This window comes from Stenella coeruleoalba (assembly GCF_951394435.1).
Source record: "Stenella coeruleoalba genome assembly, chromosome: 1".
Taxonomy (NCBI): domain Eukaryota; kingdom Metazoa; phylum Chordata; class Mammalia; order Artiodactyla; family Delphinidae; genus Stenella; species Stenella coeruleoalba.
In genome coordinates, this window is record NC_137169.1 from 74,475,356 (window position 1) to 74,489,072 (window position 13,717).

At 40.2% G+C, this 13,717-nt stretch overlaps 1 protein-coding gene across 3 annotated transcripts in view; it reads right to left on the reverse strand.

Moving 5' to 3' along the window:
* The window catches only part of SYDE2 (synapse defective Rho GTPase homolog 2), a 49,335-nt gene extending 38,288 nt beyond the window's left edge, over positions 1 to 11,047 (reverse strand). For 2 of the 3 annotated variants that reach the window (XM_079921323.1, XM_079921324.1), the window contains exon 1: positions 9,605 to 11,016. In XM_079921323.1, the coding sequence (XP_079777449.1) occupies positions 9,605 to 10,886 (1,282 nt within the window). In that variant the 5' untranslated portion in view covers positions 10,887 to 11,016. Of the gene's footprint in view, positions 1 to 9,604 lie in introns of all 3 variants that reach the window. The other variant, XM_079921322.1, reaches the window with a different exon arrangement.
* Between the last annotated feature and the right edge of the window lie 2,670 nt (positions 11,048 to 13,717).

A 13,717-nucleotide genomic window follows, 5' to 3' on the forward strand; every position in this document is an offset into this window, starting at 1 on the left:
ACAACTACTGAGCCTGCGTGCCACATCTATTGAAGCCCACGCACCTAGAGCCCGTGCTCTGCAACAAGAGAAGCCATGACAATGAGAAGCTCCCACACCGCAACGAAGGGTAGTCCCCCTCACCGCAACTAGAGAAAGCCCGCGTGCAGCAACGAAGACCCAATGTAGCCAAAAATAAAAATAAATAAAATTATTTAAAAATATATATATACTATTTTTAAAAAGATAAAAAGAAAGAAAAGTAATATTAATCACATTCAGAGACAAAAATTGAACAAGACAAATTTTGGATTTTCCACCTAAACATGATTTCTATTATTTAGATATCAGACTGCTAGTATAGGTATCATAAGAATTCTAAGAAAAAGGATAAACAATCTCTGAGACTGCCTTTATAAATATCATAGGGCTAAAAAAGCTTTACCCTAAGCAAAACATGCTTTATAAAAAGCTTGTATAGAATGCTTTATACACAGTATGCCTTTAATTAATATTTGAGTAATTTTAAACTCACTGCTACAAGGACTTTGGAAAACACAAGCAAGATTACTACCTTTTCATACAAAGATTAACTTTGAATAAATCTTTCAAAACAATTGTGCCTTACTTATTACTGAATGTCTTACTGATTATTAAAATTTCAAAATAACATCTGTTTCCTAACCATATAGTGCAGTAGCAACTTATGCAGAGTTTAAGTTCTAAATATCTAGGGCAAAATTAAAAATAAAAGTCCCTAAGGAGGCCCTTGATTAGGACCAGGTATCCTGTCTCACAACAAACACAACACAGCTATATTATTGACAGGCACAAACTTGAGCAGCAAGAATACAAGAATGAACAAAATAGCCCCTGCTCTTAAGGAATTCATAGCCCAATGGATGTCAAATACTTAGATATGTGTATGTATTAATATAATGTGATAACATTCTAAAAATGTATATGTAACATTAATTCCATATAAAGGGGAAAATTTTTTGCACTTCCAAAGAGTTACATAAAGCCGGCTTCCCGGCTTCAATGACAGTCAATAAGCTAAATAAATATATATCATAAACTAACTCACTACACATAGATAATTAAAACCACATTTCTAATTTAAGATCATGTCAGGTTTGTAATTTATGGTCTATGCTACTTTGAGTGTGTATTTGGTTGATTCATTTTAGTATTACAGCAAGTAAAATATAATAGTCCAGTAACAGAGTGATAAAAACACATTAAACTCTGAGGAGCTTAATAACAACCAAAAAATTAGGTTCATGCATACTAAAGGTTTTCAGGAATCTCCCTTCTACTGAAAAAAAATCATTTAAAAATGTAAGTTTGGGGGCTTCCCTGGTGGCGCAGTGGTTGAGAGTCCACCTGCCGATGCAGGAGACACGGGTTCGTGCCCCGGTCCGGGAGGATCCCACGTGCCGCGGAGCGGCTGGGCCCGTGAACCATGGCCGCTGGGCCTGCGCGTCCGGCGCCTGTGCTCCGCAGCGGGAGAGGCCACAACAGTGAGAGGCCCGCGTACCGCAAAAAAGAAAAAAAAAAGTAAATTTGTCCTTTTTATAACCCTAAATACCTAATCAAGCAGATTAATTTAAAAACAAAACAAAACCTTAAACACAAACTGGGTTTCAAGTTCAATAGTTCCAGAGGCAGGAATAGAGGAACAGACTAAGAATCAGAAGGGAAGGAACCTCTCATGAATGTCTACTATGCCAGATATTCATTTACTCAAGAAATATTTATTGAGCGCCTATTATGCGGCAGGAACAAGAGATAAAGCAGTAAGAAAGCCCTTAACCTCCTTTAACCTCCACAACAATTCTGAAACAGGTAGGATTATTTCCATGAGCCTCAAACATATGTGGAATATGGCCAAGGTGCTAGCCATAGAATTCAAATTTAAGCCTGTCTAACCTTAAAATCCTTGCTCTCACCTGTCTCCCCTACACCATGCTACCCACTAAAAGTAGGGAAGTAGGTGTCCCTCTTGAGCATTATGATAATATCCACCAAGTTAACTTTATAGGGTGGCTCCTGGGATTAAGTAAAATAATGTTTGCAATACTTAGAAAACTACTCAGAAAAGTCAAGTAACTTGCCTGAGATCACCTGTTGGTAAATGGAAGAGGCAGCACTCAAAACAAACTTCTGACTCCAAAGTTTGTAGTACACCTGGGCTACTAACTAAAGGATACCCACCTCCACTCTCCAGGATTTAACATGCAAACGTGTAACAAATAGTCAATAAATATCTTGATTTGATTTAATTTAACTAATGAAACCTGAAGATTCAAGAGTCTTTCTATGGTTCTGTCTTCTTTACACTTAAAATTAAGAACGGTCCTGGACATATATCCAGAAAAGGCAAAACCTCTAATTCAAAAAGACACCTGCACCCCAATGTTCATAGCAGCACTATTTACAATAGCCAAGATATGGAAGCAACCTAAGTGTTCATTGACAGATGAATGGATAAAGAAGATGTGGTGTGTGTGTCTGTGTGTGTGTATATATATATATATATATATATATATATATATACACACACACACACACAATGGAATATTACTTAGCCATAAAAAACAATGAAATAATGTCATTTGCAGCAACATGGATGGACTATAGACTAGATTATTATACTAAGTGAAGTAAGTCTGACAAAGACAAATATCATACGACATCACTTTTATGTGGAATCTAAAAAAAGATACAAATGAACTTATTTCCAAAACAGAAACAGACTCACAGACATAGAAAACAAACTTACGATTACCAAAGGGGAAAGTGGGGGGGATAAATTAGGAGTTTGCAATTAACAGACATCCATGACTATGTATGAAATAGGCAAACAAGGACCTACGTTATAACACAGGGAACTATACTTAATATTTTGTAATAACCTATAAGGGAAAAGAATCTGAAAAAAGAATATATATATATATATATATATATATATATATAACTGAATCTCTGTGCTGTATACCTGAAACTAACATAACATTGTAAATCAACTTTACTTCTACAACAACAAAAAAAACTAAACTGATTATAGACCTTTTTTTTCTAAAAAAAAAAAAAAAGGACCTACGGGCTTCCCTAGTGGCGCAGTGGTTGAGAGTCCACCTGCCGATGCAGGGGACACGGGCTCGTGCCCCGTTGCGGCTGGGCCCGTGAGCCAGTGAGCCATGGCCACTGAGCCTGCGGGTCCAGAGCCTGTACTCCGCAACGGGAGAGGCCACAACAGTAAGAGGCCCGCATACAGCAAAAAAAAAAAAAAAAAAAAAAAAGGACCTACTATGATTTTTTTTTTTTTTTTTTTTTTTTTGCGGTACGCGGGCCTCTCTCGCGCCGCAGAGCACAGGCTCCGGACGCGCAGGCTCAGCGGCCATGGCTCACGGGCCCAGCCACTCCGCGACATGAGGGATCTTCCCAGCGCAGGGCACGAACCCGTGTCCCCTGCATCGGCAGGCGGACTCTCAACCACTGAGCCACCAGGGAAGCCCCTTTCAGAGTTTTTTGATGTACATTGTAAATGAAATAAACATGCTTCTACTTGTACTATATTCCAAGGAACTACAATGAGAAAAATAAAGCTACCAGTATCCCATATTTAAACCGATACATCTATTGATATGTAATGAATATGTAATATTAAAAGGAATAATTACATCGTGAGACACAATACAACTATTTTTCATGAAACTACAAACTACATAAACTTGAGATGAAACAGTCTGCTTGCTATTGCTGAATATTTAAAAACACATAATGCTGAAGTTTAAATTTAGAGATAAAGAAGTACATTATTATACGTTCTGATAAAAACCAAATTTATTCCGTTATTAAAACTGAATATAAGCGACACATTATTCAAGGTAGAAAATTTTACTTGGGCAATTATTTATATATAACTTAAAGCATTTCATTTTTATCTCAGTTAATTAAATGGATGCATATGAATATAAGTTACACAGAAATGGAAAACTATTTACCATCTTCTCTTCACTCCCCATTTATGCTAAAATTAATGTTAAACCTTACTGGCATAAATGTAAAAGTTACCTTTAGCTTCAAATTTTATATATATGTGTGTGTGTATATATATATTTTGACATTTATATATTTATATGTTGAAAGAAGACAAAAGTAAAAAAGATATAAAAATAAGTGTGCAAAGTTGCAAGGCAAAAAAGTCTTTATTCTCTTGCAACTATACACGTTATGGTATAACTATCAGACTCTAATTAAAGTCATTTTCCTTGAAAATCTGTAAGAGAATGCGGAAGTAGCAATTAAAAGTTTTTCACTCAGAAAAATATTTACATAGTGGTGAACTACTCAAGCCAATTTTGTGTTCTCAACTATTACGTATTTCATAATAAATCTAGATGAGTTACTATTACTAAACATTTAACTAGTGCCCCAGATCAAAATCAACAGCAAACTTTCTGGGAAATTATGTACTGCAGCCCTCATTGAAAATGTACAGTATCTACAACATCTTTTCATCATTTAAAACATTCTACTGCAAAAACAAACTGTTGTTTTAGCTTACTTCTCTTTTAAAAATCCTAAATAAAAGCATTCTTATGAACAATGTATTTGAGCTTAAATAAATAAAAGCAGCCCTGCTTATAGAGTCAAGCTTGGCAGCCCAAATGAAATTACTAGAATAAACTTAAGCCTTAGGTTTACATATGAGTGTGTTTATATGTATGTCTTTATCTTCCCCAGATAAATCTAAATGAGGAGAGGGGTACAATGAAAAGAAAAAAGGTATTTTTCTATCTTTTATTTTTCCTCCCTTGTGACTAGCAATAAAAACTCTTAAGAAAAAAGCTGTGTGCTAGCTTTGGGGACAGGAAAGTAGAGAAGGAAACTTTGAGACGCTTTTCAGTTCCCTGAAAGTAATGAGGAGGAACAAGAGAAAAGAAGCACAGAAGAAAAGATGAGTAGAATAAATAAGTGCTCCTAAAGTGGTGTCCTCTAGTTCAATTCCCAATGCTCCCTAAAGCAGTCCTTCTCAACTTCAGATCATTTCACTCTCTATCCAGAATCCTAATATATTTTCACAAAGCCTGCTTGCCTTTCTCTTGATAACAGCTAAGTGCCAGGCATGGTACCAAATGGATTATCTTTTTTCATCATCACAGCAACCTGAGGACTGAGGCTATGCAGAGCTGAGTAACTTGTCCAAGGTCATAAGGCTGGTAAGTGGTAGATTTGATCAGAAACCCAGAATCTCTATTCTATTAGCCATTACACTATATGGCATTCTCTCTTGCAGATTCTAAAATCTCACTTTTGTTGGTGCAAGATGAGACTAACATGGAGGGATCTGCTTAAACTTGTCATACATAAGTAGTAAGTATAAATTCATACACATAAAACTGAAGCAGAAAGAGCTCAAGTGCTTTGCTCTAAGAGGGGTTAGTTTAAGTATCAAGTATCAGAATAAAGTAGAATGCTTTTTCAAAACTTTTTAAAATGTATCAAGATAGGTGATTGAGATACTGAGAATTCTAGAGCCTACTACTCAAAGTGTGTACCAAACAGCAGCATCTACACTGCGAGTTCGTTAAAATGCAGAATCTCAAGGTCCCACCCCCATACATATTAAATCTTCATTTTAACAAGACTTTCAGAGAATTCATATACACATTAAGTTTGAAAAGCTCTGCTCTATAACTGCGAACCACACGTTGAGTGGCAAAGGTCTGGAAAACAGCCTTAGGATTCTCAAAACATAAACACCACTTAGAAATGGAGGACTTTCAAAAATCAACACAACACTATTTTCTGCTGAATTTGTAACTCTCAATGTTTTCCTGCCACCAGCAACTCCAATGTTTTATGGCACTCTTCCCAAAACAAAAAACAAAAACAAAAAAATGGACTCACTTGCTTCTGGGGCCACGATGGCAGAATTTCTAACAGAAGAATTTAGAGCTAGAAGACACTCAAAAAGTATTTGCCTATAGTTACTAGTCTTGAAAGGGCTAATGCATAAAAGAATTTGTTGGAAAAATTCATACAGATAATGTAGCTCATAAAGTTAAGAAATTGAAGCTACAAATACTTGAGAAGGGAATAGACAGAAATCTGCATTAACAGTGTCAACTTCACTTTAAGATATAATGCACAAGATCACACCAGCTATTTAATACTACCTTTAAAGAACTGTCTAAAGATTTTGAACAGAATATTACATGCCCAAATTTTTTTTTCTTTCACAGATCACGGAGCAAGAAGAGTAGGGTCAAAGTAGGCTAATTATTTTTAAAGCAGTAAAAGGCCAAAATAGCTCAACCCAGTGCTTTCCGATTTATTTTTGAGTACTATATGCTAATTAAAACTTATTTATAAAGAGTTATAATGAAGTATAGTCAGCAAATAGATTAAAATTCCTTTGTAACCTTAAGGCTTGAAGAAACTTTACAATATTTACTATGTGTAATGACTTTAGATTTCTTAAATAATCATCTCAATTAGTAACAAATTGGTCAATCTGTGAGCACTACATTCCCAACTGCATCAAATCATTGGCAGTATTATACTATCAAAAGTTTTAGTGGTTCTTAGTAGGAGCCAGAAATCAAAACTGAATATCATTTTGGCTTCCATTTGTCATATAGCTTCAAAAATTTCCAAAACACCTAAGTAGATTAGGTATTTCTAGCTCCTTATATAGTTATTCTGTGTTATAAATTCTAACTATAACTATTTTGAAAGAAAACATCGCCACAAATAATATTGTACAGAAAAATGTGATATAAACCTTCTAAGCTGTTTTTTTTAATACATTTATTTATTTATTTATATTTATTTTTGGCTGCATTGGGTCTTCGTTGTTGGCGCGGGCTTTCTCTAGTTGTGGCGAGCAGGCGGCTACTCTTCGTTGCAGTGCACGGGCTTCTCACTGCGGTGGCTTCTCTTGTTGCGGAGCACAGGCTGTAGGCGTGTGGGCTTCAGTAACTGTGGCAGGCAGGCTCAGTAGTTGTGGCTCGCGGGCTCTAGAGCACAGGCTCAGTAGTTGTGGCGCACGGGCTTAGTTGCTCCGCAGCATGTGAGATCTTCCCGGACCAGGGCTGGAATCTGTGTCCCCAACACTGGCAGGCAGATTCTTAACCACTGCGCCACCAGGGAAGTCCCCTTCTGAGCTATTTAACATCTTTATACAACCAAGAATGTACTGCTTCATCGGGACTGCCCAGTTAACTTTTTAGAAAACATGATTAAAAGTAGAATCCAAGTAAACAATTTGAACTAAACATTTAAAGGTAAAGGTTTAAGATGGATAAAGCAATTGACTAAAAGAAAGACTTTAAACCTATTCTAGGATTCCCCCATCTTCTTTGCAACTTTGAGGAAGTTACTTACCCCTCTAAATCTTGTTGAAATTCCATCCATCTCCTCAGTCCAAGCAATTTAATAGAATTAACTGGATCAAACCTCTAAAGAAATTTAGAGTCCCTTTGACCTTATATAAATAGGGGTTTTGGAGTCATAAAGACCTGAGTTTGAATCCACATAATAGTTTGAATCTATATACTAGTATACATAAACCAAATACTAGTTTAAGTGACATTGGGCAAACTACTTAACCCCTTTTTTGCTTTTGCTGTTGTTGTGCAATAACAGCTGTCATACCTCCATGGAGCGGGGAGGGGAGGGAAGTAATAAAGATTATATGAAAACCCCACAAAGTATTCAGAATGGTTTTAATAAGTTCAAATAACCTTCATAAAAAACAGTTTAAAAAAAATTAACTCTTCAAATCTATACTAGATATATAAACATTGCACAAATTATTTTTATCTTTCCTAAAAGATGAACTGATGATTTGAAAGGAAATAACATCTGAGAAAGTTTTTAAAACCAGAGATTATCTAAGCTTTTGTTTAGATTTCTTGTGAAATATCTAAAATATCATCACATAATAATTCTAATGTGTCATTTAATTTCTTTTAAAATTGGTTTCATTTAATTAGTTTCTCAATGAAAAATTCAATGAATTCATTCCTAAGAGTTACTACAGTTATTATTACTTTTAAAACACTTCAATGTTTACACAACAACTGAGGGTGTTAAAAGCCATCAGATAGTAATGTCTAACCTTTGCAACAAAAGGGTAATACATATTTTACTGAAGTTTTATACAGATTTTTGTTATGGCTAAAAATTAACTGTCTTAAAAAGAGTTAACTGAACCAAAATCAGTGGAGGTAAAGATATAATAGCACTAAAACGTAATAAATGATTACAAATACTTTACTACTGGAAATGCATATTTTAATATAAACTTAGCATAAAGTACACCTCTCTTCACAAAAATTTACATTCTACTATCTTTTTATTCAGGTGGAATGGAATAAATTTGAGGGAAATTGACAGGTGTGGGTTAGAGATTTATAGATTCAAAAGAACTTCTCATTTTGTATACACTTGAAGTGAATTCTTTGATTTGTCCTCATTGTGTAATAAAAAGTTTTGTGAACTTTGTTTCTCCCCGTTTTGTGTTTATTGGTTTAAAAAGTTAATGTGTACAAACCTAGTCCTGTAGGATTTGTAATTCTTAACAGAGAAACTGCCAAGTACTGTGAATACTTTTACATTTCAGCATTTAATATTTTTTAAAGTATTACTGATATGTAAGTCATTATGTTCACTAAAAGTCTTTAAAAGTGTAGTCCGAAAGATCATGTTGTTTTTGGCTCAGTTTAAAGGTACTTCTTTCACAAGAGAATTCTTTTACTATTTACAACATAAGAGATTTCTAGAATGGATAACTTAAACCTTCAGTGAAAACTAAAAATCACACACATATAAAATAGGGAGTAAAATCCTATTATTAGGACAAATATACTTTTTACAAATTCCTTTAACTGCCTACACTTTCTTAAAAAGTACATAAGACATACTTTTCTTCTGATTAAAATCCAAGTGCCCTTCATTTTCCACAATAATAAGATTACCTACATTGTTATGTTTTTAGGGGGGAGGGGGAGGGGAGGGAAAGGTGAAGAGAAGAAAGGTGAAATCCTACCTGACTAAAAAGAAGTATTACCATGATAGTTTTCTCGGTTTGGTTGGGTTTTGGGTTTTGGTTGTGTGTATCTGTGTACACAAACGCTTCTGACCGGGAGGTGTAATGAGTAAAATGACAGTTTATGAAGCCCATAAAGTCTAACTTGGATCAAATTCAAATTCACAAACTCCACAAAAGTCTACAGATTAGCCCAGAGCTACAAAGAATAAAAGTCAAGGCAGCGCCGGCCAACTCTTAAGCCGAGACTGGAAAGCAAAGTGTGGTGAACTTAACCTTTACTCACTGTTGCGCTTAGAACTAGGTACACTGGTTCTTAGAGAAGAAAAAACAAAAACCCCAAGTTCCTCATGCCACTGTCTTAAAAAAAACAAACAAATAAACAAACAAACCCGAGATAAGGCATTATACTAGGTAACCTGGAAATGGCATTAGGCTGCCACTGACGTGACCCTCACTTTGGCACCGACACGTACCGTAGTCTGCAAAACCATACCTTCTTCTTCGCTCTTAAGACAGAAGCCCGGTCTGTAAACACATTTTGATTGCAAGGTATCCTACCTGTCAGCGTAATCCTTTGGTCTGGCGGCACCGAGACGACTTGGCTTTCCCGCATTTTCAAAGCGCCCAGATTTGGAGACGTTGCCTGCGCTCGGGTGACTTCGGGGGGTGTCCTACGAGCGCGACCCTTCATTCCCAGAGACAGCAGGCGTCCTTTGTACATCCACTTCTGCAGCTTCTTGACTGTCACCGCGGGCGGTTTGAGGAAGGGGAGCCCCTCCTGGCCGTCTTCTTTGCTGCGGCTTCCCGAGGAGCGGCGGGGGTCCTCGGAGCTGGGAGGCCGGAGGCCGGAGGGCGCCGCGGCCCGGGAGCTGCCTCCGCTCCAGCCGTCCATCCCGCCTCCACGTGGCGGGGGCTCGTCCGGTTCCCCGCGCGCGCCGCACCTGATCCAGCTGTCGCTCCGCCACCGCTGTAAGGGAGGCGGCTTGGCACCCACGCGGAGGCTGTCGAGGCTTCTGCTGCAGGGCAGCCGCATCCGAGGAGTCCGCGGGCGGCCTCCCCCCGACTCCCTCGGAGGCGACCGGGGCGGGGACACCTGCTGCCAAGGGCAGTCGCCGCCTCCCCGCTCGCAGTCTCGGGGGCAGGCTCGGCGGGCCGCCGCGCCGCAGGGGGAAGGCGGCTGGCCCGGAGCCCGGGCTCCCGCAGGGCAGCCGCGATCCGCCCTGCCCCGGTCGCCCTGCCGCCTGCCCGAGTCAGGGGGCAGGTCGTGCATGGCCTGGATCAGCAGATAATAGGCCTCTCGCAACTGGGTCTGCAGCCTGCCTGTCTCCAGACGGCCGCCCTCCGCCCCTGGGGAGGAGCCAGCGGCCGGGGGAGGCGGGGGCCACCGCTCCGCCTCCGCCCCCTCAGGCTCCGGCGCGGGCTGGGAGCCGCCGGGCAGGTTCTCGTAGTAGTCGGCGTCGTCCTCCTCGTCCTCTACGCTGCCCTCGGAGCCCGGCGGAGCGTGCAGAGAGGCGCGAGTGAGCCCGCGGCCCGAGGGTGCGGCCTCCTTCCCGCCGCGCGGCCGAGGCCCGAGCGCCCCCGACCTCTCCGGCCGCCCTCCCGGGACCCGCGCCTCAGGACCCCACGCCTGAGGCGACGGCGGCGGTCGCTCCAGGCTCGGCCGGGCTCCGCCGGCGCGCTCGCGTAGGGGCCCGGCCGGAACACCCCCGGCATCTCCCTCGGCAGCCGAAGAGGCCGCCACGGTGGCTGCTGTGGCCACCCGGCGCCCGGGCCCCCCGGCGGCACGAGGACCCCGCCTCCCCCGGAGCCTGGACAGCGTCCTCCTCAAAGGGTCCGTCATCCCCCTCTGCCTCAGCAGCCAGGCTCGCCCCTGGTGCGGGGACAGCTCGGAGTCCCGCACAGGAGGAAGCCGCGCTCGCGGCGGCGGCGGCGGCGGCGGCTCCCCATGACCGACACTGGCCCTCGCGGGCTCCTCACATTCTTGGCATAACTCTGCCGCGGGACGGGTGGGGGAGGGCGGCGGCGCCGCAGAGCGCATGCCCCGGAGCCCCGGGCCGCAACGGGGCGCGCGGGCTGCCGGCTGCTACTCTGCGGGCGTCGGGCGAGGCAAGGCGGAGGGCGGGGAAGGGAGGTGGGTGAGAGCTAAGGAAGACCGAGGGATGCAGAGAGGGCGTACCGAGGGGGGTGGGGGGTTGCAGTAAGAGTCGAGGCGGGAAAAAGAAGGAGCGGGAAGGTGAGTCTGCGCTGGAGGCTGCAAAGTTCTGGTTGGGGAGACGGAGAAAGGGAACGTGCCCTCCTGGCTGCCACTCAGTCACCTTCACCACCCTCCGCATTGCCACCACTGCACGGGGCGTGTCCTATAGTGCAAGTCCTAGCTTGAGAGAAAACAAAGATTGTTTTGACGGATAAGGTATGAGTACAGGTGTATCTCACTTAGTGAAGTGTGTTCTAGAAACGTTCCGAATCATTTTAATTTGTACAGGGAGCTGCCCATTTAAAGGAAATTTTCAGAGATTCCTTTTCAATTAGGAAGAACCCTTTTGCCCAAAAAAATCACCACTGGTGTCTCTTTTTAAAGCCTATTTTTCTTTCTTCCTTCCTTCCTTCCTTCCTCCCTCCCTCCCTCCCTCCCTTCCTTCTTTCCTGTTAATGCATGCTAACACAAAATTAATTGTAGCATAAACCAAAACTTGTAAAACGGAGGCGCAAATATAGCCTCCCCCATCACCTAACACTTTGTTTTAATTAAAACTGGGTTGAAAAACAATTGGGTTGAAATTGAGAAACAATGTTATTTGGAAATACCAACTCTCTCTCAAAAGCATTAAATTCCATGTTCTGTGTAACATTTGTAAAATACCTTGTGTTGCCACAGAGCAGTGGACCTGTTTGTGGTTGATAAGAATCAATCTGATTTCAGAGTTAAACTTTTTAGCGCTTACGTATTAGAAGGGGCCTTTGTCCGAGTACCTCATAAGTGTACTACTAACTCCTAGCACAGTACTTGCACCTAGTAAGTACTCAAGAAATATTTGTTGAATAAACAAATGCTTGCATGAGTGAATTTAACTGACCCTATTTTCAACGATATATATCTATGTAAGTTCCTTTTTTTTTTTTTTTTTTCTATCCGTCAAAGGCTCCAGCCTCTAAATGTGCTTTGACCTATACTTCCTTTATTAGTACCTAGGCTCTGCATCCTGGAATAATTTTACCTGCATCTCTATTTGCAGAAATCTTACCCATCCTCTAAGATTCCATTCAGCTGCCTTCTTCATGAAGTCGTCTCTGATCTTCCACATGGGCACAATCTCTCTTCCTCCAAACTCCAATAGTACTTTATTCATACCCACTCAAAGTATGTTTGTTATTTTTTGTTTTTTACAAGGTGCACCCTATCTCCCATACAAGAAAATTCATAAACTCCTTGAGGGCAGAGACTATTTATACTTGACTTTTATATTCTTCATAGAGTATAACATCTTATACACTGTACATGACGAATAAATATTTTAAAACTAATGTCAACTTTAATTTGAAGGAAGCAAATGACTTTAATTTCCAGTCTATTGCCTGACTCTCCACTAGACCATACTCTATTAGTGTTGTTTTAAAATTCTTTCAGTGATGTGTAAGAACATACTTTGTTAAATAATCTTAATTCTCATCTAGGAAAATACAGTGAAATGTTACACTACAATTTGCATACATTACTATTTATAGTTCTACACTATTTTTATTCTGTGGAACCAAAGCTATTTAATGAATAGTCAAGGCATAAAATTATGTCCCAGTGAAATATTCCCACAGGAAATGGCTGATGATAAAGCTGCCAATGGTGTCTATAAACACAATTTGATCTCTATCTCAGAAATTGTTTCCATTCCAACTCTTGTTTGCAAAATCTTTTTATTCTTTGTAGTTAACACAGTTGTTAAGAATACCATAAGTTGCATATCTATGTTAAAATGAATAGAAAAATGTAAGGTGGTAGGTCTTGGTTGAACTTCATCCTTAATTCAACTTGTCATCTTGTTGAGTTCAGGAACTATAGAACATTGGCCAGTATAAAATATTATGCAATGTTCTAAGAATTATTCAGAACTAAGTCTGATGCTGTACGGCACAACTGAACTTAAAGTTGCTTTAAAGTTGAGAATGTTCTAATGCATAAATTCCCAATTTTTAAGAAGTATTTTGGGTCACAACAGCAATGTAGGCAGTCATAGCTATGTGACACTATTTAATGACTTTAGAAATGCAAATCCCACTTTTCTGTATTGTGCATAACACTTCAATAAGTTTATAAAAATGTAATTCTAAGAAGACAGTGCCCTCAAAACTTACATATGCATATAATTAAGACAGTGACAAGATATGAACATAAGCTATATTGTGTAAAATCCTTTTTGTGTTTTAACAATTTCTACCCTATTCCCACAGTTACGTCAATTTTCATATGTTTCTAATCAACAGATTCCTATGAAAACTAGGAGGTAGGGATATATTTTCCAGTGTTTGTACTTGCTTCTCAGTGACTTGGAAATCATTCTGATGCCCCATGAATCAACAACTATGTGTCGGCACTATCACAAAAGATAAAATAACTATGGGATAACAGGGCTGTAGTAAGCAGGGAGGTAAACTAGAGATGGGGTCATACTGAATCTA